At 40.5% G+C, this 27679-nt stretch overlaps 2 protein-coding genes across 10 annotated transcripts; one reads left to right on the top strand and one right to left on the bottom strand.

The window, feature by feature from the left end:
* Positions 1–369: 369 nt before the first annotated feature.
* LOC113153425 (histone acetyltransferase KAT7-like) lies at positions 370–17864 on the bottom strand. Of its 5 annotated transcripts, none has more exons than XM_026347067.1 (15): positions 17664–17864; positions 15742–15886; positions 13677–13880; positions 11797–12081; positions 11604–11686; positions 11168–11254; positions 9635–9733; positions 9427–9537; positions 8556–8747; positions 7487–7576; positions 6788–6928; positions 6447–6540; positions 5991–6137; positions 3881–3987; positions 370–3375 (listed from the first exon to the last, which is right to left on the bottom strand). In XM_026347067.1, the coding sequence occupies exons 1-15, from the start codon at positions 17676–17678 to the stop codon at positions 3277–3279; spliced, it is 1899 nt and encodes a 632-aa protein (XP_026202852.1). In that variant the 5' UTR covers positions 17679–17864; the 3' UTR covers positions 370–3276. The 5 variants fall into 5 exon arrangements, with proteins under 5 accessions (XP_026202852.1, XP_026202860.1, XP_026202869.1 ...); XM_026347075.1 differs by having other exon boundaries at positions 11797–12078; XM_026347084.1 differs by lacking the exon at positions 17664–17864 and adding an exon at positions 16011–16659 and having other exon boundaries at positions 9448–9537.
* A 9-nt stretch (positions 17865–17873) lies between these two features.
* aldh16a1 (aldehyde dehydrogenase 16 family, member A1) lies at positions 17874–27093 on the top strand. 5 transcript variants are annotated; one of them, XM_026346971.1, is made up of 18 exons: positions 17874–17892; positions 18299–18491; positions 19268–19367; positions 19467–19593; positions 19745–19902; positions 20001–20078; positions 20506–20693; positions 20823–20981; positions 21084–21242; positions 21455–21611; positions 21778–21853; positions 22036–22141; positions 22328–22458; positions 22626–22796; positions 24124–24328; positions 24457–24642; positions 25006–25131; positions 25293–25460. In XM_026346971.1, exons 2-18 carry the CDS (start codon positions 18402–18404, stop codon positions 25458–25460), a joined length of 2385 nt encoding a protein of 794 aa, XP_026202756.1. In that variant the 5' UTR covers positions 17874–17892; positions 18299–18401. The 5 variants fall into 5 exon arrangements, with proteins under 5 accessions (XP_026202756.1, XP_026202741.1, XP_026202748.1 ...); XM_026346956.1 differs by having other exon boundaries at positions 17886–18001; XM_026346963.1 differs by lacking the exon at positions 17874–17892 and adding an exon at positions 18025–18125.
* The last annotated feature ends 586 nt before the right edge of the window (positions 27094–27679 follow it).

The following is a 27679-nucleotide window of genomic DNA, read 5'->3' as shown; positions in this document are numbered from 1 at the left end:
GAGCCGTTCTCGATCAAGAGAAATGTTCAGCTCTGGTGAGAACATATTCTGTCTCCTTGTGATGGATATCTTCCTGTGCGAGTGCTCTGCTCAACAAGGCCCAGCCTCTTCACCTCTGAGCCACTAAAACCAAAACCTGACCGTTTCCCACTGATGATTTGAAGCACGACATCTCTTCCATCATCGAAGTGCACTCAACAACAAAATTGCTCCAGTCACGTATACAACATCATCATGATCAGGAGCACTGTTTTAGAACTGTTTCCATCAAAAGTAAGTGCACTACTCTGTAAAGGTAAAAAAAAACAAACAACAAAAAAAAAAAAAACAATCCCTACGCTCAACGTCATTAGTAATTTCGGTCAGTAGTACATTTTTCGAGAGGTTTATTGAGAATTGGTGCTAAAATAAATAGAGTTAGGATAAAGTCTTTGAAATATATTAACTACTGGTGCTTTAAGTCCACTAGTGACTCATGAACTCCATCATGTTAGATCTAAATGAAGAGAGGAAAACCACCCACAGGATTAGAGAGATTATGAACATACATGATACAAATGAATCCACATTTGGCAGAAAGAAAACATCACTATAAAAAAAACAAGACACGAGAAAGAAATTGCATTCAACTTCATCAACGTGAAGGCAACGTTTCTTATACTACAAAAGAAGAAGAAGAACAGCTTTAGGCTATAGTTAGTGAAAGGAACAGAAAATAGTTCCTTCACATTTGAAACTGTGACAAAATACTACAAAACAAAACAAAACAAAACAAAACAAAACAAAACAAAAAAAAGGCGTTCTGACAAGTAGTTGATTTAATCTAACATTGTTGGGCACACACCTCCAATTTCAAGGCCAACTTCTGTTACAGCTTATGCGCGACGTTTAAAAGAATAGGTCAGCGTTTTGGGGAAGACAGAAACATTTAAGAAGACTAATACTGTTCTCTGTGCTGTACAACACAGCTGCCATTATTTGCTTAGCTTAGCACAAAGTCTGGGAACGTGGAAACAGCTGGCTGTGTTGAAAGGCAACAAAATCCACCTACCTGCACCTCTAAAGCTCGCTCAGTGCAAGTACTGCAAGCACGCTAGTTACTCAGAGAAACCAGGTTACGTAGGTGACCAAGAACACGTTTACATGCAGTTTAGCAACATAATTAATGTGAATCTGTGTATACATGCAGCAGATCAGTAACCAGATGACGAACATATTAGTTAGACCAGCTCTTTATCCATGGTAATAGTGAGAGTAGTGTCAATCTTCAACAAAGTTAATATGTATAGTTCTCAAAATGCTGACCTATTCCTTTAATAACACTGCCTTCTAAAAGTCCTAAATTCAATCAATAAATATATAAACTGCCCGTAAAATGAAATCTATAAAACACAAAGGGCTATAATGAACAGAAATGATGCTGACCATGCTAACTGGTCTAACACATAAGGCTTGTGCTTGTATCTCTCTAACTGCCTGCAACAGCAGTAACAAGCGCAAAAGTGACATGTTTGGGTTCAATCGAATGTCACTTCTGATGAATGGAGATGAACCTCTGAAATGAAACGTCTGTTTTAGTGATGGCGGTGGTGGGTGCCTTGGATTCTTCATCCAGCTTCAAAACATTCAATTCTACAAGCAATTTATAGATAAATATTAATAATCACAAGCTGGTCCTATAGAGTAAACATGGCTCTACTGGACTTTTCTTTACATTCTACACAGTAAGAGCATCTTTTTTTTTTAAGAATATAAATAGTATATTTTTAAAAAGTCTATTTAAAAAGGTTTGCTGGCTAAACAACTATATTTTTTCACATTTAACACACAGAAAGAAACAAACGAAGCTTAAAATGGGCCATCCTAGCTTTCATACAGTGGTTCAACCTTAGAGGTAGGAAAAATATCAAATTTGAGAACTGTAACGTAATACGAAGGACACAGATGATACAGTGACATGTCTGTGAGCTCCCACACTCCTTACAGCTGAGATTTCCCATGTAGCTTCGCTGTTCAGAAGATAAGTGCAGACATCACGAAATAACACGACTGACGCTAAGACAAAGGGACAGGTGGTAACAAAAGGCCCCAGTGTGGTGACATAACAGTAACAGGGCCAATGGCAGCTATAGCTTCCTGTTTAACCAATCGACTGGTGAGATGGGTTAAATACTGGGCACAATGAGACTGAAGCTGAATTACTGAATTGATCTGGGTTCAAACTGTCACTGTTCAGTCTCACATTATCACTGCCTTACACAGATCATCTTATCTCTTCGTACTGATGCTTCATCACTCTGCAGCAAGAAGGTATCCATGGTGATTACTGAACGTCAATACTTCTTGACCTTTTCCTGGTTTTCCCAAGGAAAGAAATTCATTTTCACATCTTTTCCAGTGTGAGTGGGAATTCTCCATTTAGTCAGGTGACCTGGGTCGCGTAGTAAAATCTGGTCAAGTCTCCTAGAGACTTCATGACCTGTGGGTCGAGGTGTATATAACGACAGCCAGCTGGTCTTTGTCTGCCAAAACACACCGCCTCAGTCAATGTGTTGCCGATCTGTGTTCCGTCTGCAGGTTCAATACTGGCGGTCGCAGATCCGATTAGCTGTTGTGCCTGGTGGTCTGTGCTAATGAAGTATCTGCAAGGAGGTGCGCTAACAATCCACAATGACTTTTACTTTTCACATAACAAATGAGGTTCTGAGGATATCGGCGGTCGTCCTGCGTAGACTGATCTCACTAGCTGCTACTGCACTACCCGCTATTTTGCAGTATGTGACCAAAATAACAGTAGGCTGTAGATGCTTGTTTCTCTTCGGATACAATGCTTACTGCTTCTAATCTCATCTAAAATATAATTATTTTCTTATATTTAGTTTAACTCAATTATTTACACGCATTGCTTGTACAATTCTGAAGTAAAACAACCACAGTTTGGTTTAATTGTGCAAAGGCACATCTTACAGACTGAACACACACGTCCCAGTTTCAGACAGTCAATACTGGAACATGCTGCATTTCCTTCATGTTTTTCAGTTTTATTTTATATTTTTTCTCCTGGATTGAGGTCCATCTCCTGTGTTGAGAACAGTGACAGCTTGAACCCAGACTAACGGCTGACTGTGCGTGTACCTTACTGTGCTGTAAAGCGTTTTCATGTAAATGTGTGTGTACGTGTGTGATGATTGAGGCTCTGGCTTTGTGAGCATGACAGTGTACGGAGGAGCGTCTGCCTGTGTTTGAGTGCATTTTGGAGTGTCACAGGAAGCTCCTTTATGTCCCTTTAGGCGGAGTCCATTTTAAGGCTGTGGGGTCAATGGACTTGCTGTTGCCACGCTTAGTTTCCTTGGCCTTCCAGTCGTCAATTAGGTCCTATAGGGAAGAAAAAAAACACCTTAGTTGTGTATTTTTATTTGTTTGCAATCATCAATCAAATAATGAATCTCTCTGGGCCTCGAATTGGATAATTAGTGCATGGATGATTTTTCTGGCAACAACTTATTTAACCCTCATTGATGCAGTAAGTAAAGTAGCTTCTCATTTCTTAAACAGGCATCATGACCAACGCATTGTTTAAAACTAGAAGGATAGTGGGGAACTGGAGATGTACTGGAGAAGACTTTGCGCAGCGGTCTGACTCTCCCATAATCAATACAAGATATTGATAAAAAAAATGAATGCACCTTTGGACAGAAATAACTATTGTGACATTGAAGAAGTGTTCTGTCATCAACGCTAAAAGCTGTCCAACAAAATATTACAGTGTTTAACTTTATTTTTTTTTGGACGGGCAGTGTATTCTGTAATAATGTTAATATAAGACTTTTTAACTTTTGCGAAACTCTTGACTCTGAAATGTCATAATTTTGTTTCTTACCTGTCTCTTTAAAACCAGGTGCTTTCCCTTCCAGTATTTGAGCATCTGGAGTGACTGCAGTGTGCTAACAATATCCACTGGATTCACTGCCGTCTCCTGACTGATCTCTGTGAACACATGGCGAGACAAGAGGCAGGAGGTCAGGGTGGTGGGATCACGATTGGGTGGCTCAGAAGATGAATGCTGTGTTCACACATATTCAAAGTAGCTGGCAGTATCTGGACTCTCATTAATGTGGAGTTCTGGGTGTGTGTCACGTTGTCTTGTTTTCTCTTGTAGCTCTTTCTGATATGTCCGTGTGTAGCTAGAATTGATGAAAAGGCTTCAGAGTGGCAACAAACTCACCTTGCAGAATGTCATGTTTTCACTAATCTCTATGGGCACGACAGATAATGACAGACAATACGCTGAGAGTGCGTTTTGAATGTAGACTGTGACGACTTATTTGTATTACTCTGTGTGAGCTGAAAACATCTTCCCAAATTCAAATGTGCAAGCAGAAAGAAAAAAAATGAACAAACAAACAAATAAAAAGGAGGACAAACACAGGTTTGGATGTGAGGGAACAGAGTGTTATTACTAAATTCTTTGTTGTTTTGTTACACTGTCGCTGTTGCCGTCTGACCCTTTGACGCTTTCACTACCTCCTTATTTACTGTGACAATAAGGTCTGTGAATTATAGTGAAGCGTAGTTATTTGTTAAAAGTAACTCATGTAAAGCTGCAATATGTGTGTAGTACTGTGTCTAGAGGTAATAGTCGTGCGCGCTATTGACAAAAATAATATTTGGATATTTTCTGGCATTAGCAGTACCTGTAAGTAGATGATATTTGAAAATGTGAAACTTTCTGTAGTTTATGCATCAGAGTTTGGTAATATTGGTAATAAAAAGCATACTGTAATATTTTCAGCCAGGCACTGCTTGTCTTGGGTTTAAGGAATTGTTATTGATTATTATTGTTATTTGAACTCATTTTTCTCAATCATTCAGTCAATCAATTAAATTGGCATCATGTGTTTTGTGAAGTAATTAGTGACAGCGTTTATTACGTTGGGCCATCTGTTTCACCACATTTAACATTAGCATTCAACTTATTTTAAATTGAGCAGTGCTTACAGTGGTATGTGACATCTGCTCTGAGAGAAGTAGCTGGAATGAAGTCAGCATTTCCAAGTTTGAGGCCATGGTTCTCTGCCATAGGTAAAGAAATGCTGCTAAAGAGGCAGTTTTCTGGAGTGTCTTGCATCAGTTAGCATCAGCATGAGAGTTTGTGTTTTTGTGTTCAAGGTCATTCATTAAATGTAAAGAATACTTTTGTTGGATTATGAGAAAACTTCAAAGGGCCAATTTAATTTCTCAGACAACAGTCTGATGCATCTGAATGAAAAGAACATGTAAGAGTAAACGGGAGAACATTCTGTGATTATTGTGTTTTGCTGTTGTGATCAAGAAGTTTTATATAAGCAACCTGACTAAGTAACAACCCTGTGTACCTGCCATCAGCGTGGTTCTGTCAATGGCAGTGTCACTCAGTCCACCACACTGCTCTACAGTGAAATTCCTCAGTAGCTACTGAATGACATTTGATAGTGACGCTTCCCTCGGGATAAACTGTAATAGCTTTGGTGGCCTCTTCACTCTCCATGATCAGTTTGAATTTTTAATTAGCTCAGTAATTTAATTTATGGCCAAATACCTGCAAACATCTTACATTCCCATCAGCATCAGCTAGACTTTGGGTTTTTTAAAGCTAAACTAAGATGGTGAACTTACATCAGCATTGTCACTGGGACTGTTCACCCAGCTAATTTAGCATTTCACTCAAAGCATTGCTTTGTTTCAGAACATGTAAGAAAGAGACATATTAAGCAAACATCAAAGAACCAGTGGTGATGAAGGCACACTGTTGCTTTCTTTATATCACCTTTGTCTCGGCCTTTAACCGGCACTTGAACTACTACTAAGACTACGGTCAACTATCACATGCCCACTGTGTGAGTGGAAATAACTCTGAAATGATTCTGAGATCTTCATCCACCACTTTCCCCCTTCTCCTGAAATGTTCCTTTCACTTTCTATAATTGTGGAGTAGGTGGTCCACTTCTGACCTTTGATGGAGATCTCCTTTCCCTGAAAGTTATTCAGGTAGCGCAGCAGCACCTCCTTCCAATAACTCCGGTAACTGATAAGGCCCAAGTCAGACAGTGGGCGCTCCGGTGAACCCACTTTCTCCTCCACTTTGGACAACAGGTAACCTGAAAGGACAGATTAGGTCAAGCTGGTTGTTGGTTTTATTATTCCTTAAGCATTTTTTCCCCACTGTTGCAAAAATGGAAATAAGGATATAAAGTAGAAATAAAAAAAACATAACAATATTAATGACTATAATACCCAAATCACAAGAGTATGTGGAGGTTTTCTCAGAAGGGCTAGTACTGCAGACAGCCTCCTTAATCAGCTGTTATTGTGCTGTGCAGAATCCCTGGCAACTGTGTACAGTACTTAACGAGAGGAAAAAAAAAAAAACACGTACTAGGACACACACAACAGATGTCTGTACTCACTGAAGTCGATCAGCATCTTGCCGTAGCCCTGCCTCATGTACTGTGGCATGGTGAGAATGCAGGAGACGTTGTAGTTCAGGAAAGAGTTTTTCTCCTGCAGAATAAAACCATAAGGTTTGACTGACACTGTTTCTAAAGGCTGATATCAGTGCTTAAGGCTACTTATATTTTGAGTTGATATTTAGCCTGTACAGACCAGAAGTAGCTCATCCGTGTTCGTTAACTTCATCAGTTTGACAGAAAATGTTCCCTCTAAAAATTTTTACTTAAGGTTTGTTTAAGAAATCACGATGAGAAAAAAGCTGAACGCAAGAATGCTCTGTTATCGTCTCCCCGGTTACCTTGGAGAAATATCCTACTAGGTGGCATCCTGTGTTGTCAGCTTCAGTCATGACGTAGAAGAGGAAAGGTTCAACATCATAATACAGAGTCTTGTGGTCCAGGAAGAGCTTCGCCAGCAAACACAAGTTCTGACAGTAAATCTGTGAGGAAGAGCATCACAGATATTGTAAATTAGAAGCTAACTAGGAAGTGCGATACAACTGACCAATACTGTGATTACCCAAGTAAATTATGCTTGAATTTATGCTCATTCATGTACCCTTACCATAAAGTGTTACCAAACTATTTGTTCTATCAAGATATTTAATAATGTCCAACTTCATGTCAAACTTACCGTGTTCGTTTCTGGCACAGTAGTAACACTGCCGACATGCCACAGACAGCTGTATTATTGTTATTTTTTTACTGACACTGTTTTATGCAACTCGTTTTTTCCCCTCTTGGTTTCCAGCAACAACAAAGGAGCAGAACATGTAGCCCATACACATCATCAAGAACACGTGGCAATAATCAAGTTGAATCAAGTGATTTCTGAATTTGTCCAGTTTTCCAGAGTTTGCTGAATCCTGGTTCAACACATTTAACAGAGTGTCTCAGAAGCAAATGAGAGAGGTTTAAGATAAGAATGTGAAAAGGGATCAGTAAATCCTGGACCTTCTGGAGGAAGGTTCAGGACGAGTTGTGATCTGCTTATTCACCTTGTTCTTCTTTCCATCCACCTCAAAGACAGATATGTTCCCCTTCCTGTAGATCTCGTCACCTGGAGGATGCTTCCAAACACACTTGGCCTTTTTTGTAGAAGAGTAAAAGCCACAGTTTACATACAGTACAAGTTAATAAAGCATTTCACTTAGTTCAGTATGGACTAAAAGCTCTTTCATGTTTAATTTACTTCTCTAATCTGACAGGTTTAAATTTTTTTCCTCCTCCTTCTTGGCTGCATCATCTTTTCCTTGAGTTTTTGAATCTTGTGCTTTGTTATTGTTGATGTCTTTTTGTATTATTAATATTATTATTAAAATATTTGATTTCAAATTTTGCATCACATCACAGTCTGCTCCAGACGGCAGTGTTGTAACCACACACCTGTATCAGAGCACACGTCCAAACCATTTATTTCAGCAGAGCATCAATTTGGTGACTGGATTTAGATTGCTTTTCTCACCTAAATATAGAAACAGTGTAGACTGCATCAGAAGGGCAAAGCTATACTGTCTATCTAAATAGAGTCAGCACGCTCTGGGAATAAAATTATGAAGTGCCTTAGGCACTGAGATAGTAAGGTTATAGTTTGAACTATGGCAACAGCTCTGAGTCATTCTGTGGCACAGTTCATTTTTACTTTGATGCTTCCACATTACTGACTGGAAGCTTCAGTTTTTTAGGTTTCAGTTATCAATCACACTTTTGCTAAAATGAAGAACTGCTTGTTTGGAAGAATTTTTACAATTAAAATGTGAAATAAAGGAGAATAAAAACTGTTCAAACTACTGACAAAGTAAATCACATATTAAAAATGGAACCCTTTTTGTTGCATGTATCTGTGAGATAGAGACAGAACAGGAAACTGAATGATAAAATCTCTGACTTAGTAGAAACATGTAAATGCATGTCTGACAAACGTGTGCCTTTTCTAACATTACATCAATAACCAGAGATGAGCTGAGCTAAAAGCTGACCGAAGCCAGAGCATTTCTGTTCAAACAAGAGCACTTGAAGTTTGTGAAACTGGAGAAGATCCACCCACATTTGAAAAAGCTGTCTCACCATGTGCCTGCGCAGAATGGTCTGGCTCTTCATATACTTAAGGCAGAACTCGCACATGTAGAGCCTCCCCAGGCGGGCGTACTCCTCTGGGTACGGAGAGTGGTACCAGGTATCCAGCTCATAGCGACCAAACACAATGGTCTTTATCATGTTGCTGCCCTCCGACACCTGGCCCGCCAGACGGAGCTTCTCCTGTACAGGCCACGAAAGGAAGGACAGGGTGGTAGGAAAAGAAAGGGGAAAAGTATCAAGAGGAAAACAAGAGAGGGCCAGCAAGTAAGCAGAGGGGAGAGGAGAGAAAGAGGAAAATATCTCAATTACTTAGGGAAGAGGTTTGGGCAAGTCAAAGATCATACTTAGGAAAACCTCAGTGGAGGAAACGAGTCACAATAAATGAATAAATAAATAAAAGTAAATCAATAAAATCATGTATTGGATGGGGAATTAACAGAAAAAGGTCTTAATGTGTGATCTGCAATGGAACCAAAACCAAGTGCAGCTTGAAAAGTCTAATTAATATAAATTTTTAGATTGTTTTGAAAAACTGCAGACAGAGCAAACATTTACCGTTTGTTTAACAGGCTTAGAATTAGGGAAAAGAAACCAGCTATGGTTGTTTATAGGAAGCCAGGTTCAGTAAATAACAATGTCATATAACCTGGATGAGTCATTAAGTATAAAAGCAGAAGAAACAATAATAAGTGATTGTCCAAAACTACCAACAACATGTCAGACGCCTCCTGTGGCTGCAGAGGAGGGTTTGTGGACTGAAACAGAGAAAAAGAGGAGTAAGGCAGAAGAGAGGGGACCAAAAAAGGAAGGCAAGGAGAAAGAGTAAGGGAGGGAGATGAAGATGAGTTTTCTCTCTTACAAGGTCCTCCGAAGCACGTGCCTGCGCTTTCCTGAACAGCTCGAGGTCGTAGTCGCTGGTGATGTTCTCCAGCAGTGGCTCCCGGCTTGTTCCGTGGCTTTGGCGGTGCTCCTATTGGACACAGAAAAAAAACAACTAGTCAAACTAATAATAATATGAGCAAATGCATCGACTGTATTGTGCACACATACATTTCTTACCCACTTACCATGTACTTTTCCTTTTGCTCCTTATTGAGGCCAGAGTTCCTCTTCCTTCTCAGCTCCGTCACCTTCTCCCTGTAGCGCAGCTGACGTTCTGTTGGGGCCTAAGACACAAATGTATCAGTGGAAAAGACTTAGTACTTTGACTTGTTTACCTTTTAAGAAGAGCAATAATACTACTAATGTCCTGCAGGGTTATCTAAATTTCCATTAATGCTCACATTCATATTTTAGCACTGTTTTAGCTCTTTCTGAAGAAAATGAACACAATGGCTGAATGACGATTCATAATAATAACTCCACTGCTTTCAGATGTTATGTGTTATGTATATGTATAATTTGCCCCCTGTCTGAAGAAATTTCGCATATACACTTACAGTATATGCGTTAAATCATGACTAGTCTCATCGATGCCACAGAGCTGTTGGACTCAATACCCCATTGGACATTTTGTTACTGCTAATGCTGTTTACTTGGGGTACTGCGGCTGTTTTGCACAAATTGCCATAACTGCATATTTACCTTGCACATACAGTTGTTCATAGTTTATATACTTCTATTTTTTATCCAGTTTATATCTTTTATAATGCTATGTATATATGTGTTTATATATATATATCTTTGGTATTTAATTTTCTCTTTGCATATGACAAATGCTCTGAATCTTAAATCTGAATATAGCCTCAGAGTTATATCACGATATAGCTAACTAAGTAAATTTATCATACAGGTATTTATGCAGATAGAAAAAAAAGGAACACTGAACAACATTTATCTGTGACTGCTTGCAGGCAGCAGCAGGCCCTCCACTGTGTTTACATGCACTTAAGAAACCTGGTTACTGGAAATGTCTGTATATATGCAATCTGATTTCTCCTCCATCTCTGACTAATTTAAAAAAGCAGGCTCAGAGTGCAACCTTTTTTTGTTTTGCTGTGTTTGTTTGGTTGCAGAGTGACAGTGCAGGGGGAGCGAGGAAAAGAGAGGAGAGACATCCATTCATACCATTTTAATTTCATTTCAGATCTCTTAGAAATTGCATGAGTGCAGAACCTACTATGTAATTTACAACAATATCATTGCCTTACTCACACATTTTGAATCATTACATAAATATTCTATATATTATCTAAAGGTTTGTGGAATGGAAACCAAATAGTTTTCACACAATTACTTTGGCCACTGAATGCAATTTTCTACAGGTTAACCTCAATCAAGGTCTACACAAGTAACATAAACATGTTCTGCAAACAAGAAGCACTTCACAAAAATTAGAAGTGCCACAGCAACCAGAAAGAAGTCCAGCTGAATACTGCTGAATAAAGTACTATAAATGTTAGTGACTCTTGAAAAGATTATACAACAGATTAGCCTTATAAGTTATTTACAGCTGATTTACAGTTAATCATTATCTACAGAGGTGAAGCTGAGGCAGGATCCCACCTTCACCTGGAGTCACTTGTTCAGCTGGGTTTATAAAGACATTTCCTTTACAGACAGGCAGAATGTGTCCATGCACTTGTATGTTTCTGTGTTACCTGGTTTCTTGTCGAGTGTCTGTTCTCGTCCTGACGGTGTGACAGTGTCCGTTCCTCGGCTTGTTTGTCGCGCGTCGATGCTTTGCCCTGACAAAACATCAACACTGTCTACCACCAACAGATCACAAGCAGCCCTGCAGCAGAAACATTGTAGCAACCACCTCCATGTTCCTAGAGGCATTGCAGCTTGACAGTTTCAATTAGAGTCTGCTGGTTTTCTTCACTTTCCTCCACAGCCAAGTGTGTTGGCTGAGATGTTCCACTGTGGAATCTTAGTTTGACTGATGAGTAATACTAAAGAAGCTAAAGGGTTGTTTAAAGAACAAACGAAGTAAAAATACAAAAAAATAAAAAATAAATAGGACACAGACTCAAAGTTTCACACTCAGTTCTTAACCTGGAATCCCTTTGAGTGTGTGTGTGTGCGTGCGTGTACCTTGCATTCATCAGCAGAGAGGTTGTGGTACAGAGGACATCCTGATATGGAGAAATGTCTCTCATGTCTTCCTGTTAGATGACCTGAGAGAAAAAGAAAAAGAGGGGGAGGTGAGACAGAAATCCCCGAGCTGGTCTAGAGGAGCAAGACACATCTCAACTAAAGAAAAACCTTCCGGTGTTTGTGACCTCACCGAGAGAGTTGCACCCAGGTGTTGGACACTTCATGTTGAAGTTGTAGCTCTCGTGGAAACGTCGCCGCTTGGGTCGGTGGGAAAGGTCGTGTGCTGCGGCCTCTTTGAGCGACAGCTCCTTGGCCAATCTCTCATCCTCCTCTTGTGAAACTACAACATCATTACTCGAAGACACGAGGTCGTTGCTGGGGCTCGAAACTTCGATATCTGACTCAGAGGATGGGGCGTTGCCTGTCGGAGTGCGAGGTGGGGTCTCATCCCGTTCTGCCCCCTGTTTCAGGTCTGCTGTGCCAATCAGGACAAAGAGAATGAGAGGAAATAATAAATGAAGATACAGTTGAAGTAAAGTGAGTGCATGATGAAACTGTTTCCCTGTACAGTAGCATGTACATGTTTTGCTAACTTTACTTCTTTTTTATTTATATCTCTTGCCATAAATTTATCTTGAGGGACAACTCTGTAGACTGCTATATGTAAGCACACAGAGATGGAGTTCACTCCCTTCAGCAGTGGCTGCCAGCAGAGAAACTCAATAGTAATAAGTAATGTTACTGCAGCAGAAGACTAGTGTTTGAGCTTAGCCAGGGAGGCAGCTGAATCTGAGTGCAGTCTGTTTCTTTCCCTATTTTCCAGTTACAGTGATACATTTAAGATATAAGGCAATTTTTTAAATCTGAGATCACAAACCTATTTCACAACCAGCAAAACACTAATCCCACATTTCAATTTTAGCATAATACTGCTAAATATATACAGTACATACATCTGTATGACTGACTCATTTTAACACAAGTGCTAGGTGTAGAATAAGCGTGAATTGGAAAACCACAGAATATGGTTTAAAGAGCAAACAAACAAAAGCAACCTTAATAATAATAATAATAATAATAATAATAATAATAATAATAATAATAATAATAATAATAATAATAATAATAATAATCTCTGTTAAATTATATTTGGGGCAGGAATTGAACCACCAACCCTACCTATTGAGCCAGGGTCACTCTAATCCATGATTTACCTTTTCCATCATTTCCAAAAGAGATGGGTCAGATTTATATTTTGTGTAGGTTACAGGGATGATATAAATTCCCTTTTATTTGTTATATGTTTTTAAAATGAATCAATAAACTTCTATTTGTTCTTATTTTTTTAAATCATTTTTTACAACCTAACCTGAAGCTGTCATTAGCTTTGGCTTTAAATATCTTACTATTTTGTATTATGCATGTTTTTGAGATACAGACATCAATAAAACAATGGCAATAATAATCATTAAACATATCGCAACTCTTACTATTGTCTCACAACACAACTCATTATAAGGTCACGTAATTTAATAAGTGAACAATCTAATTGCAGCTATATCTGTTTTAATGGATACAAACTGTCACCTCCGGTACTTTGATAACAGCTCCTTGTCACCATAGAGTTATTTATTCATTCTAGTGACAAAACACAAGCCTAAGATATGTACTGAGGCATATTTTTCTTCTTTATAATCAGGAACACACTGTGATCACAGTCTGGCATGATGACATTAGCTGAGGCACATAGACACCCGCACTTCCCGTCCCCACCATTTCATCATCAAGTCACTCCTTCTTTTCTCTGCACTGCCAGCTTTCTTTTTAGACTCTCATCTACTCATCAGTCTTTTCTTTTACTCTTCTTTAGTCTGTGACCTCCTGTCTTCCATCATTCTCCCTTCGCTTCTCTTCCTCACTTTTCTCAGACTGTTTCTACTCACTAATAACTTATATCGGTGCTTTAACACACCAAACAGGGAGAATCAAATACACAAAATGTTGATAGCATTGCTAAGTTAATATAGAGATCACATTTCTAAGGTAGTGAGGAAACACTGCTGCTCTCACCATTAGCTTCAGTATCTGAGCCAGATGATCTGCTCTGACGCAGTGGGTACTTCTTAGCTGCAGCGTTTGTCGCCCCCTGCTGGCTTCGTGTGATCCTGCGTCCAGAGGAGAAGACGGATGCTGCTACTGCTGCTGCTGCTGCAGACTCTGCTGCCGATTCCACGCCTTCATCAGGACCTGCACCTGCAGGAGAACTGCAGTTATCTAGAGGAGCGGAGCAGAGCAGAGAAGAGATATAAACTCAGAAGTGAATTACAACTGTTATGTTACTGAACTGTACTATAGAATGCTTTCATGTTGTGAGGTGTTCAGGGACAGTAAAGAATGTAAGTCATCCAAAAGAAAAGAAAAAAACAACATATGAACCAAACTAAGAATTTAAAAAATACTCTAGTTTGGATATATTTTATTGCTAATATGTCTATATTTTATTTCAACTTTAAATGCTATTTTCTACTAGTTGAGCATGACCTAGAGACAGCGCCCTTATAGAGCTAAAATAATTAGTAGATTGACAAAAGAATATTGAAAATCATACTGAAAAACCTTTTTTCAAGCACAAATGGCAAATATGTACTAGTTCCTGTTAACAAATTGTGAGAATTTACTGCTGCTCTTTGTTCTATGTGATAGTATCTTAAGGTTTTTCACTGTAGGTCCATAAATCAACAGATGAAATGAAAATGACTGTAAGTTGCAACTATACTTTTTTTTTTTATATTTAAAGATTTTTTGCAGACACTTAAAGCAATAGACCCATTAAAAATTAACAATTAAAATTTAAAAATTATAGACTGATTCCTTAAACCTGAGCAGTAACACAAAATAAGGAAGAAGACGACAGAATTACTTATTGTGAACAACTTCAATCGTTATGGAGAGACTAATCTCACCAGAGAAAAGAAGGTAGAATCACTCAGGCCACTTCTTTCTGAATCAAACTCTGTGCTGTGCCTCTGTGAGGACAAGGACAGTGTTGCCAACTTCTCCCAGTAACAAAAAGCAAAGGAAACAGTGTCGCCCTTTCTTTCTCTGTTATAAATCCTGTCTGGCATCCACAGCAGAAAGCGGTCACACAGGGGGAGGGAGTGGAGTTTGTGCACTGGTGGTGGGGGGAGGTCAGGTTGTCTGAATCTATTCATGCTTTATGGCTGCACATATATAATGGCCACTGTTGCGCTTCTTAAATGGGTGTCTCCCTGTGGTCTTTGAATGAAAGCATCTTTCCTCATTGAAATGAGCAATATAAACAAAACTATACTGCATGTACACGTATCCTCCATGATAATAAATACATTGTGATAAAATATATATGATTAAAAAAAGTAACCACTGGAGTTCACTACAAGTGAAGAAGAGCAAACAGATTTAATATATAGACTATATTTTACCTATAAAAGAAAATGACAAGACAGTGGTACTTCTCACTTAACTCAAAGAGGCTTCTCAGTACTACAGACAAGGAAAGCACAGAATTAGGAGAAGGATGAATGCAACCAAAGAGGACTGCTTAAGGAAAACTTGCTCCACAGTGCATGCAACATGAGACTAGGCAACAGTTCACCTTTCATCACAACAATACTCCAAAGCATACAGCCAGGACAACACTGGAGTGGCTTTAGGACAAGTCTGTGACTGTCCTGCAGCCCAGCCAAAGCCTAGACTCACTCAGAGACTCGAAAATGGCAACTTGTAGTAAAAGCATAAACACCATAGAACACCTGTAGAGAGACATGAACATGGTTGTTCACTGACACATGTACCATCCAGTCTGATGGAGCTTGAGAGGATCAATCAGGAAGAGTTGGTCATAGTGACCAATTTAATTCAGTATATAATAAAAACATGTCTAAAGCCTATAATGTTAATTCTTATAAATTGGTTTGTGGAAAACCCAACCTAGTATTACTTCATTGCAAGAATGACCTATCAAGCTTTAGAGCCCTGATGCTAGCATGTGGGCTACTGATGCTAATCTTAGTTTTCTTCCTTCCTATGCCACAATATGTGGACTCTTTGTACCTCCTACAGCAGATCTTTGTTTTACATTTCACAGTGCATTTACCTTGTGAGCTCTGGCTGAGGCGCAATGACGCACGGGTCAAGCGCGTACTGCTGCGCCTGTGCGCGCTCTCGGGAACTTCGGCGTGCTCGAGGTCGGCGGAAAAATCCGAGTCCTCTGTCCCGTCCGAGCTGCTTCCTGCGGTCCTCTAGAAACAACACCAGATATCAGCCATCTGCGGGACGGAGCTAAAAGGCATGGACTGACAACTCGTGATCAGTGTGAAAAATCTGGAAAGGTGACTTCATGAAGAATGTGTGTGTTTTAATTACCAGCGGAAAATCTAACAAAGATCCCATGCTGGAAGAAGAGCCTTAACCCCTTTCTCCGACATCTCTCCCGGCTGTGCACCCTCTCTTATCTCGGTGCACTTGTCAGGAAGGTAAATACAAGTAAAGCTAAAATCTCTCAAAGGAACTCCGCGGCATCTATTGTACCAAACCCACTTACAACCACAAAGGTTGGCTGAACCTTACGCGTGAATCTCCAGGTTATAACCTGTTAACTCGGCTATTTATCTAGAAGATAATCAGCTAACAACTCACTAAAACCAAACGAACTCAGGAAGTGTCCCGTAAGCGCATTTGGCAGCACAGTTTGTCGAGCACGGAGGCTGCTGAACGGTCCGCCACACGGCGAGGGGCTCATCCTAAACCGAGAGAGACTGAAACCCGGCTGGGTGGGGGTGGGGTAAACGGGGGGGTAGGGGGCCTCGAACACTTCATGTGACGAATATTGGGGGTCAAAGCCATCCTTTTAATAATAGCCCAAATACTTGATTTTTGAAAATGAGTTGTTACGGCAGCAATAAACTCTTTTCTAATAAACATACTAAAACGCTATATACAAAACAGATATAAAATAGAACGGTTACACATATATAAATCTAACTAACGTTACAACAAATACAATATAGGCAAGCAAGAGAGGGTATCTTCTTCTTCTTCTTCTCTTTCGGCTTTTCCCATCAGGGGTCGCCACAGCGAATCATCCTTCTCCACCTAACTCTATCATGGGCATCTTCTACCCTAACACTAGCCAACCTCAAGCAAGAGAGGGTATCTATATGTATAAATATGAAATCTGATCTGATGTTATAGCCCGTTAACCGATCATACATAAATGAAAACTACCTTGTGTGCACTATGTAATATGTGAAAATAATGTGAAAATATTTAAAGCATCGCCATTAAGCTCATCTTAATAGTCATAAACAAGGAATTCATTTTACACTGTTAGGAGGGAATAGAATAAGAGGAAGGAGAACATGCTAACCTGTCCCCCTCATGGTCCACTAGCTCATGTTATGATAAACGTATTTGACAACATCACAACAAGAAGCTGAGGACAGCGTTTGCATACGACCAATAACACCGAAGAGGAGGCGGGGCTGGAGAAAGTCGGACCAATGAACGCCGGGCGTCTCCCTTTTCTGACCAATCACAGCGTTGTTTTGGTACGGCCGCTTCGGTTCATCCTCGCACCTCAAGTAGTTTTAACGTTACAGCTTGTTCCCCTTTCAACAGTTAAAGCAGCCTTTTGGGACGTTAACGGAGTTCAGCATCTCCGTGCTTCCCACCGGTTGCTAGAAATCTAACCAAAAGTCGTCAAGCTCAAATTTTCCAAGTGTTCCTGATTGCATTCTGAAGAAGAAACACTTAATAAACAACACATTCTTGCAACTCAGCATTATATTGGCTAACGTTAGATTAGCTTTTAGCAACAAAACAAAACGACAGCTCAGTTAACTCGCAACATCTACAGCTGCTATTATTAATTATAGACGTATATTTCTGTTCGTAAGTGATTGGCCTTTAATACGCGGCTTGTTATTTACCTTTACCTCGGCTAACATTAGCTATGACGTTATGTTGTACCATCTGCAGTCTGTTCTAACGGCTGACTGCAGCAAACATTTGCCTTACCTTTCTCCGGGGCATTTTCAAAGACTGGGCGTGTCGCTCCTGGCGGGATTTTCCCCCCGTGCTTTGGGGAAATATTATCTCAGGCTGTATAAATAATAAAAGCAGCAACTCTGTCAGCTTTTGACATGAGCCAACTCAACTGAAAAAAGCGCACCACTTTCTCCGCACTTCCTTGACGGTGCGGCGCAAGCTCGTTCGTTCCTGTGGTACGTCGGCGAAATCCTTCCGTGTAGGTTACGACGGGTTGTCCGAGTAAAACACTTTAAACCATATTTAATCACTTGTGATCCGTTTTGTTTTTGTTGCTAAAAGGGTTCAAACCCAATTTACAGTTAAAAGTGAGTGTTTGTGCTAACTTAGTTGCTAAAAGATTATTATGTGTTTAATCTGAATTTAATATATACATAAAATTGCTGTCGACATCTTTCAAAACTCACGACCTTTACGCTGTTTGCTTGTTGTGTAAGTAGGAAATAAGCAGAAGTGAAGCCTTGCTCTGCACAGTCCAAGGTGGTACATATTCTTCATTTGAACAGCGCAGGTCATGTGTTGGTGGGAGGAGAGCCAGCACGTTATACATGTAGTGAGAACTCAGTGGCTTTGATTCAAGTTTCTTTCTACTTAATTTCTTGTAGGCTCCATTTCACAATCTTCAAAGTACGGACTTTCTCGCCGAACTCCACTCGAAACGAATACGAGCTGCAGGGGGGTTAGCATCATTGCTGACTTGTAACTATTATGGCTGGTAGCACCACGAAGACAGTGTACGACATTTTCCAAAGCATGGAGCAAGGACCAGCACCAGCTTCTAGCACTGCCACGGCCCAGGTAGAGTCACCAACATCATTTACTAACGTTACAGAGACTGAGAAGCAACCTTAGCCGGTTAGCATAAAATCCCACTGTGCACATTAGCATGTTTTAGCATGTGTGTTCACCAGTGTTAACTTATGACTGGCCCACGGGACTCGTGAACTTCATTAACTGTTTAGTGCAAAGTCAAGTCACAAGATAAACTCTAATTTAGTGCAGAAGGTGGTTGTAAAATGTTGATGGTCATCTGTGTACATTAGTAAATTAGTAGTAACCTTCTCTACAAGTGCACCTACTTAAAACACAGCAGCATACTAACTGTGTCAGGGAGGGTCCAGGGAAAGAAATACAGGTTTTATTCCATGTTATTAACTTGTCAATCACTTTACCTTTGACTATGAAAATACCAGTGACAGTAGATTGGAGCAGATTTGCTAACTGAATACAGATGAAGCCGGGCCTGGTGGTTCAGAGAGGATGTCTGCTCTGTACTTTGGTCTTCTGTCTGTAAATAGTTGACACACTGCCCGGTCTACCTGGCTGTAAACAGTCCCTGTAGTCACAGCAGAGGTGGTGTCTTCCTGACCAATAATATGTGAGCCCAGCTTTAGGTGCTGCTCATCTACAATACAATACATTTGCTTTCCTGAGTGTCGTTACAGTGGGCCTTGATGTTATTGAATGCTGGATGGATTAAGAGGTACTTGATTAAGTCTAGAGGTGGCTTTGGTTCCCATCTGTTTGACTTTCACCACACCTTGAATACTGTCTGTTACCTTCTTCTCCATCAGGCCTGGTTGGATCATCATTCCCGAGCTTTGGGACTGTTCATCGATGGCAAGTTTGTCTGTCCAGCAGACAGACAGCGTCGCTCCCTAGTTGATTGTAAAGGTAAGAACAGCCTGAGGCTGGTGTGCAGAGGCGGCTGATGCAGGTCATACTAAGAGCAACAGAATGTCATGAAATGAACCGCACTCCTCTTTTCTCCAGGTGGTAATGTGTGCACCACAGTGTGTGCTGTGGAGGATGATATTTCCCAGTGTGCCTCCTCTGCTGTCAACGGGTTTAAGGCCTGGAGCAGCCAGACCTGCTATCAGAGGGCTCAAGTGCTGCTCAAGTATGACAGTTTTGCCTTTAGAAAACCTCAACTCTCTTTCATGTGCTGTAGATAATGCATGATCATATTAAAGTTTTTGCACATTTTAGCCAGCTGTCATACATGAAGTTATTCTCGCTTTCTCACAATGTCTATTTGTATTTTCTACCAGGTTGGTGAGCATCCTCGGGCTGCACAACAAGTGTGTGTCTGAGCTGTGTGAGCTGTGTGAGGCCTCCTGCTCGCCCTCCACGCTGGTTAGACTGCTGCAGTACTACAGTAGCTGGGCTCAGCTCAGAGACACTCTCATCACTAACTGGAAACCACTGGGTGAGGGAGCAGGAATAGATGTTACTAAAAAGCATATTAGCTGTGTTTTTCCTTTTTTTATTTTCTTTAATTTTGTCTTATTTTTTCTTGTTTCCCAGGTGTGGTGGCAGTGGTCGTCTCTGATGACTGCTCTCTCTATTCTCTTTTCCTCAAAGTCCTACCAGCACTGGCCATGGGTAAGAAAGACAAACTGGGTTTATGACATACATGTTAAAAAAGGTTTAAAATTGGTTGTTCATTCTAAACAAAAGTAAGGTGAGACTCAGGCAGTGCTACTTGTTTTTTCAAAATTGAATATTAATTTTCATTTTTTAAAACTTTTGACAGCCCTAGAAATCAGTAAAAGATAATCAAAATAAACTAATTAGGGGTGTAAAGGATATCCATACACTAAAGTGTCACAGTATTGTGTTATGTATAGATTTTCAAAAAACACTGTATCGACTTTTAACTATTTACAAGCAGATATTTATGATAGGAGGTGGATTAGAAGTTGGCTAATAGTAATAATAATGTAATTAACAATCCCATTTATATTTATAAAAATAAAATCAGCTTTTTTGTTTATTTGGGTTTCAAAACTGTTGCACTGTCTCCCTCTAGGCAACTCTGTGATTGTTGTACCCGGTCAGTACACGGCCCCTCCAGTGCTCCTACTGGCACAGCTTTTTACAGGAGCAGGACTTCCTGCTGGAGCTCTTAACGTTTTAACAGGAGGTGACGTCTCTCTGGGTGCGAATGTGGCTCAGAACCCGAGCATCAGCTACGTCACCTACAGTGGCAACAAGCAGGTCTGTGCGAGATGTGGTTCCATGTTTTTCCAGCAGGAGAGATGACAGTTCACTTCTACATGTGTTATAAAGCTTTAGTGTTACAAAAATGCACCAGATCAGTACAACAGTGTATCTCTTTTCTTAAAGGATGCAGTGATGCTGTGCAAGGCCACAGCAGGCATGGGCATTCCCATCTCTGTCTCGCCCTGCATTGGCGCCACGTGTCCTTTCATCATATTTGACTCAGCTGACATTGACAGCGCTGTGGATGGAGCGATAGAGGCTGCCTTCAGAAAGAAGAAAGAGGTGTTTCCCATTAAAACAAGTTTATCATAGAAAGATGAAGCATGTCTCACGATGGTGCATCAGAAAGAATAATGAATAATCCTCCTTTTCATCTGCCATTAGGCCCACTGGGTTTTGTGCGTGCAGGAGAATGTGTTGGACAGTGTTGTGAGCCGCCTCAGGCTGCGTATGGAAAGGATGAAGTGTGTTGGCCTGCGCAGTGACGAAGACAGAGTCCTGGTTGATGCTGCAGTACATGAGGCTCAGCAGCAGGGGGCCACGGTTGGTCAGAAATTTCAATTTCAGGGCTCCTTATGTTAAATGAGAAATGGTGAAAAATGTCCACTAGGGCTCTATAACAGTGCTGTTTTAACATTCCTGACTGGTACTGATTAGCAGTCGAGAAACTCAAAATGTTTATTCTAAAGAGACCTGCAGGTGTTTTGTTTCCTTACATTTTACATGAATACTTGTTTTTCTCTGTCTCTCCTCAGTTGATTCAGTCCTGCAGTGCCCCTCCTTCAGGTGCTCAGTACCCTCCCACGGTTGTCTGTGGGACTGCCCCTGCCTCTCCATGTGTGGTCAGCCCTGCTCCTGGACCGCTGCTGCCTGTCCTGACTTTCAGAAGCTACACTGAGGCGGTGACCCTGGGTAAGGAGGCTTGTGTGGATGCAGATGAAGGAGTGAAGAATAGATCTGATTTGGGGCAGTTGAGTCAGTTTTGGCTGTTGAATGCAAAGCTGCAAGTTTATTTTAATTTAATCTGTCTGTGAATGACAGTGGATACAGTGGGTTTAATACAAACTGTTCTACACAGGGAACCACAGTCCTCATGGCCAGGCAGCCTCCATCTGGACTGAAGACCTCACCCTGGCTCAGGAGACGGCTAAAAAGTACACACACATTAATTTAATCTCTCTTCTCTTCTTGTTTTTCACTCCTATCTTCCACTTGTCTCATATTATCTGTTTCTTTTCTTCTACCGTCTCTTTAGTAAACCTTTCCTGTCTCTCTGTTCTCTCTTAATTACGTGTCTCTAACTCTGTGATGTTGTTTCCCTCCTGTTCCTCTCTAGTCTGTCTGTCGGCTCAGTATGGGTAAATTCCCACTCTGTGTGGGACCCCTGCCTGCCTGTCGCTGGTCACAAAGACAGTGGCACCTGCACCGATGGAGGACAGGAGGTGGGTTTCAGTCATTAACAGTTTGACACAATACAGTGTGTGTATCTCACTTATTGAATTGATTGTGTTAGTATTAATTCTTCTGTAGCACCACAGACACTAGCTACTATAAGGATTTAATATAATAGAGTCTTTATAACCAGCAGGCTAAAGATAATTGTTGACGTTGCCTCTGCTCTCTGCCAGGGTATGTACCAGTTTCTACGTCCATCCTCTTCTCTCTCGCCCCCTCTTCCTCGTTCCTCTCCTCTTCCAATGGACTACACAAAGTTTGGAACAGGTGCATCCCCAGTTATCATTCCTGATGATTCTGTCAGGTGGGTCTTTAATTCTCTGTTATTCACAGTATTTTTAGGTTTTGTTTATAGGCTATCAGAGGGCATCACAGCTACACAACATATGGTCACTATTCATATGTGTGAAGTTAGTTGCAATTAGCAGTATATCCGTCCACATCTATCACTCTTCCACCTTCTTCCCTTAGTGCTCCAAAGTCCTATTTGCAGTTTGTCGGCGGAAAGACATGTAAATCAGTGTCTGGCTGCAGTATACCAGTGCAACCACCAGAGGGTGACGGTGTGTTAGCCTATTGTCCAGATGGAGGCCGCAAAGACATCCGTAATGCTGTAGAGGCAGCTATCAAAGTCCAGCCTGGGTGAGAACTTTGCCACACAAAGATACACAAACACACATGTTTGGAAGCAGGGTTCAAATCAAAAAGATAAATAGTTTGTTTGATAACAAGAAGACTAATTTCCACATATCCAGTGTAAAGTGCTGTACTATTACACCATTCCCTGCCTTTATCTATCCAATTTTGGGGTAAATAAACCTCCATCTTTAATCCATTGGAGGTAAAGATATTATGTATGCAGTCTGTACATATAGTGTTGGGCCGTAGGATGAGGAAGAAGTCATTAAGTTAACACTTTGAAGTTCAGATCAGGATGCTGAAGTCAATTTCATGTATTAAATGACAAATGTGATATGAATACACCATCAGTAAGACAAAATACACAGTGGTAAAGTCCCACAATGAATGATGTCTTACATCACCACAGATGACAGCAGTAATGTGTCAGCGAGAGTTAAAAAAAAAGCGCCATGTCTAGACTGGTTGAAGGTGAATCTGTGTTTTATACTGCTAACGAAAGTGCTGAACTGGTGGATTTAAAGTAATGACAGCACATCTTTCACCAAACCTGTTTTCTGGATGAGGACCCCTGACCCACACACACTACATACATTTTATGTCACGTTATTCATGACAGGCTACACAACATTTTAACATTTAAATCATCTTTTAAAAATTAAAAATGTCTAGACTGTATATTCCCATCTTCTCTTTTTCTGACCAAAGCGTTATCAGCTGCTTCACTGTGGAGCAAATTACACAACAGCCTTTTAAATATGCACCCAAAAGAAATGTTTGTTTGTTTTTTTTCCAACTCTTGAATTGCTCGCTTTGAAACGACACCAACAAAAAGATGCATATAACAAATTATAATGCATCTGTTGTCCCACAGTTTCTGTTTTGTGTGTTTCACTATTGTGCAATTAGGTTCAGGTTAAAACACTTCTCTTCTTATCTTAGTTAAACTGTAACTATGTTAATAACAAACAGAGCCATAAAACATGTAGAGGTGAAATTTGGCCACTGTAAAAGACATTTATTGTGGCTGTTACAAAGACGCACATGAAGGAAGGTATTTCACAACCCAGTGGGCTGTGCGTGTTTATCACCAGTCAAAGTCCAACTTAAAAGCGACAATTTTGCTGAGGCTTGCACAGGATGTCAACAGAGGCTAATACCAATAAAATCAAATAAACACACAGCCCTTCTTGTTCCCACATGCAAACCAGTGAAACCACAGCACACGCTCACTGTGGCTTCCCTTCTGGGCAGGTGTTTTACCATCACTCCTTTAGAAACACACTGATATTTCTCGTAGTTTGTAATCATTTTATTTCCCATTCTCTAGCTGGATGAAAAAGAGTCCTTCTGCACGTGCTCAGTCCCTGTACTCTGTGGCCAAAGGCCTAGAAGCAAAGAGACGGGACGTAGCTGCATCAGTCCACATCCAGACCGGTCTGTCAGTGGTTGAGGCTGAAAAAGAGGTGGAGCTCAGCATTACAAGGCTCAGTGATTGGGCGGCTTACTGTGACAAAATCCAAGGAGGAAGTCTGGTGAGGACTTTTATATTATGCAAAAGTGATAAAAGAAACTTTACAAATAAACAAATGAGATGTTACATGCTGGTAGCATGTGCCAACCTCCAAAATGCGTTTACATCATGTCGTATCTCACTTCCTAGCCTATGCCACAGTCTGGTTGCGCTCTCTCTGTCCCTGAAGCCCTGGGAGTCATAGGGGTCGTCCTCCCCGACAACAATCCCCTCTTGTCCATGGTAACACTTCTTGGAGCAGCCGTTGCCACTGGCAATGCTGTCGTCATGGTCCCCAGTCAGAAGTATCCACTGCCGGCCTTGTCGTTCATCCAGGTGAGTGTGAAGATGTATGTTCAGTGCGCTGTGTGGAAGATTGGTTCAAGGAGAAGGAAGACGCCTGTTCTTTTCAAAAGAGAAGAAACACCATCTGTCTCAATAAAGTAATTAGGAGGCAGGATAGTAACGACCACAAGAGCAACAAAATGGAACTGATACCCAAACACAGAAGTGGAAAATTCTTAAATATTCTTTTCTATTCACTACTAGAACACTTTACAGTCTGGTGTTCCATAGTTCAAAACAACTGCACCAGACGTGTCATTAGTAACTCACACCTAAAATACCTGCTAACACCTGACTATGTATGCGTAAACACAGGTTTTATCTTATAATCCTCTTCTTCCTCCTCTTCTTCAGGTGCTTCAGGCTTCAGATCTGCCAGCAGGTCTGGTAAATGTCATTTCAGGAAGTAGAGACCAGCTGACAGTGGCGCTTGCTAATCACAGTGTCATCAAAGCCATCTGGTACTGGGGTAGTGCTGAGGTGAGGACTGAACATAATGACCAGTGTTGAAATTTAGTCAGGAAGCCGGGGGCACAGCTCCCCCCTACCACAAACAAGAGCCCAAAGTAGGATTTGTGCAAGTAGTGATAGCTACAGCTTTACAAACATGTTCATTCCTGCTCTCTGTTTTCCTGCTGTAGGGCTGTCAGTACCTGCAGTACACCTGTACAAGCCCGCTGAAAACGCTGTGCCTGTTCTGCCAAAAGGACAAGGAGGGAAAGGATTGGACTCAGTCCCACCCCTCACTCCTGGAGAACTTGTGGAGAAATGCTGTCCAGTGGAAGAGTGTCTGGATTCCTACAGCATAAGAAGACGGAGAGAGATGATGAAAGGTGACAAGAAAGAAGAAAACAGCCTGGGGGGCACAGCTGTGACCTGTAGGCCGTGGGAACAATAAAGAAATAACAATCAAATATACAATATCAGTGAAATTAACAGCGAACCAACAATAAGTTGTAATTGAGTGCTGAAACCCACCCTCCTTAGTTACTGTTGCCAAGTGATTAAGCTTTGAAACAAAGACCTTTGTTAAAGGGCCTTCAGTATACATTTAATGGATAAATACATATGATATCATGCTACCATTTCCATAAACAGAGCTGTATGTCCATAAACCGACTTAATAATGAAAAGCTGCCTCTTGGCCTTAGAAGTAACAGAAGGAACAAACAGTAGGTTACTTCCAAAGTGGGCAAGGTAGCAAGCTAGTGAGCCAGACATGTTAGCAACTGCAACCTACACTAGAGCAGTAAAAAACACGGTTTAATCCCTAACTGACACTTTTTAATTTGGAAAAATAAAAGTTAACATTCCTAGTTGCACTTAACTGAGCTGTGACGGGACAACTGTGTAAACATCAAGTATTTTCAGATGAGAAATGAACCATCTGTATGAATATGTGGCATCAAATAGTGTCAGGGTTATCATACTGTATGTGATGCAACATTACATTAGTCAGGGCACATTGTTGGTGTCTTATTAAACCAAAGGTCAAGCCTTTTGAAAGATAATGGTGAGGTCAGCAGGTCAAACAGCGGGAATTTCTTCAGCAGGTTATGAACTTGTGAACAGAATGAGTAAGCAAAACAATATATTGTGCAAAACATTTCAAAGAGGTCTTTAAACTGCAGCCTACACGATTATCTAGCAGGTGAAATTCCATGTTCATGTAGTGGTTTTCTGAAGATTTCTTACTAACTTGAAACCTCATCTGTCTCTCATTTGTCAACTCAATCCAAATATGCAAATATATTGTTCTGTACCTTTTATTACTGTATTTTAGCCATGAAAGTGCACTTATCACTCTGTGGTGCAAACATTCCTACTGAAGTCTAGTTACTTTCCTTGTCCAGGTTCATTTAAAGAAAAACTTTTGTCTTTGCAGAGGATGACACTGTGATTCTCCCTAAAAGTCCAAAAGCTGTTATTAAAATAAGACAATTCAATGAATTTAGTGGTTGGTTCATTGATTGATTTTTGTTTCTTTGTATTTTATGCTAGTGGCTTGAGTCTTGGGCTGTTGTTTGGTCTGCCCATTTAAGTTCATTTTAATTATTTCCTTCCCACCCACCCCTTTCTGATGTGAAGTATCTTAGGATTCAGGGTGAATTTTAATAACTTTGGTCTGTCCATAACCTTTTCATTTAGTTTTATAATAACATAAGAAAAAGAATTTTGTGCAGTTGTCCACTTTATGACTGTACCTGCAGAATAACACTGCTAACAACATGTGCCATTAACTTGTATTTCCAGTATTCTGTATTTCATTTTTAGTGCCAGTTATCATATTTTGGATTTTTTTCCCACATCACAGTGCCCCGTGTTTGAATCCATTAAACTCAGCTCTCCTTTTTCTAGTTGCACTAACTTTACACTGAAACATGCCATAATGTACACTGTTACAAGCTGGAACACATTCATTAAAGCAGCTTTCAGTAAACATATCCAGTTACTGGTTCTATTTTTTCATCGTCTTGTTCCTTTTTCTCTCAAACTGGTTCCATCCAGCAGAGCACTGAGGTAAAGTGGGAGGACTGCTGCTTGACTCCCACTCACATGTTTCCTCCCTGTCTCTGCTGCACTCATGAAAACAGGAAGGTCTTGAATCTGTGGAACGCTGAGTCACAGCTCTGACACAGCAAAATCCTTAGCTGTGTTACGTGACACAGCACAACATACTAATGGTTGAAATAAGGACACTGTCTTAATTGTTGTCAGGTCGGTGAGTACAAATCGAATTGTAAATGCAAGTGCTTATCTTGCTGAAGCATCAAAAACAGTTTTATCGTAGGTTTATGGAATAAACGATAAAGACATGAAAGTGTATGATGCTTCACACAAAAACACCAAGTGTGAGCTATGCATTGGCATCTGCCTAGATAGTCTACAGAGATAAGGTATTTTACTGACGTTAACATTCTTCCGTGCACGTTAAGTAATGTCTCCAGAGAACATTGTGTACCTGGAATTGGCAGCGTCATGTGCTTCCTACACTGACAAATCACTTGTGAGTTTGTTTAATTAAGAT

This window comes from Anabas testudineus, chromosome 8 (genome assembly GCF_900324465.2).
Source record: "Anabas testudineus chromosome 8, fAnaTes1.2, whole genome shotgun sequence".
NCBI classification, from domain to species: Eukaryota; Metazoa; Chordata; class Actinopteri; order Anabantiformes; family Anabantidae; genus Anabas; species Anabas testudineus.
This window is presented reverse-complemented; position numbering and strand designations above follow the sequence as displayed.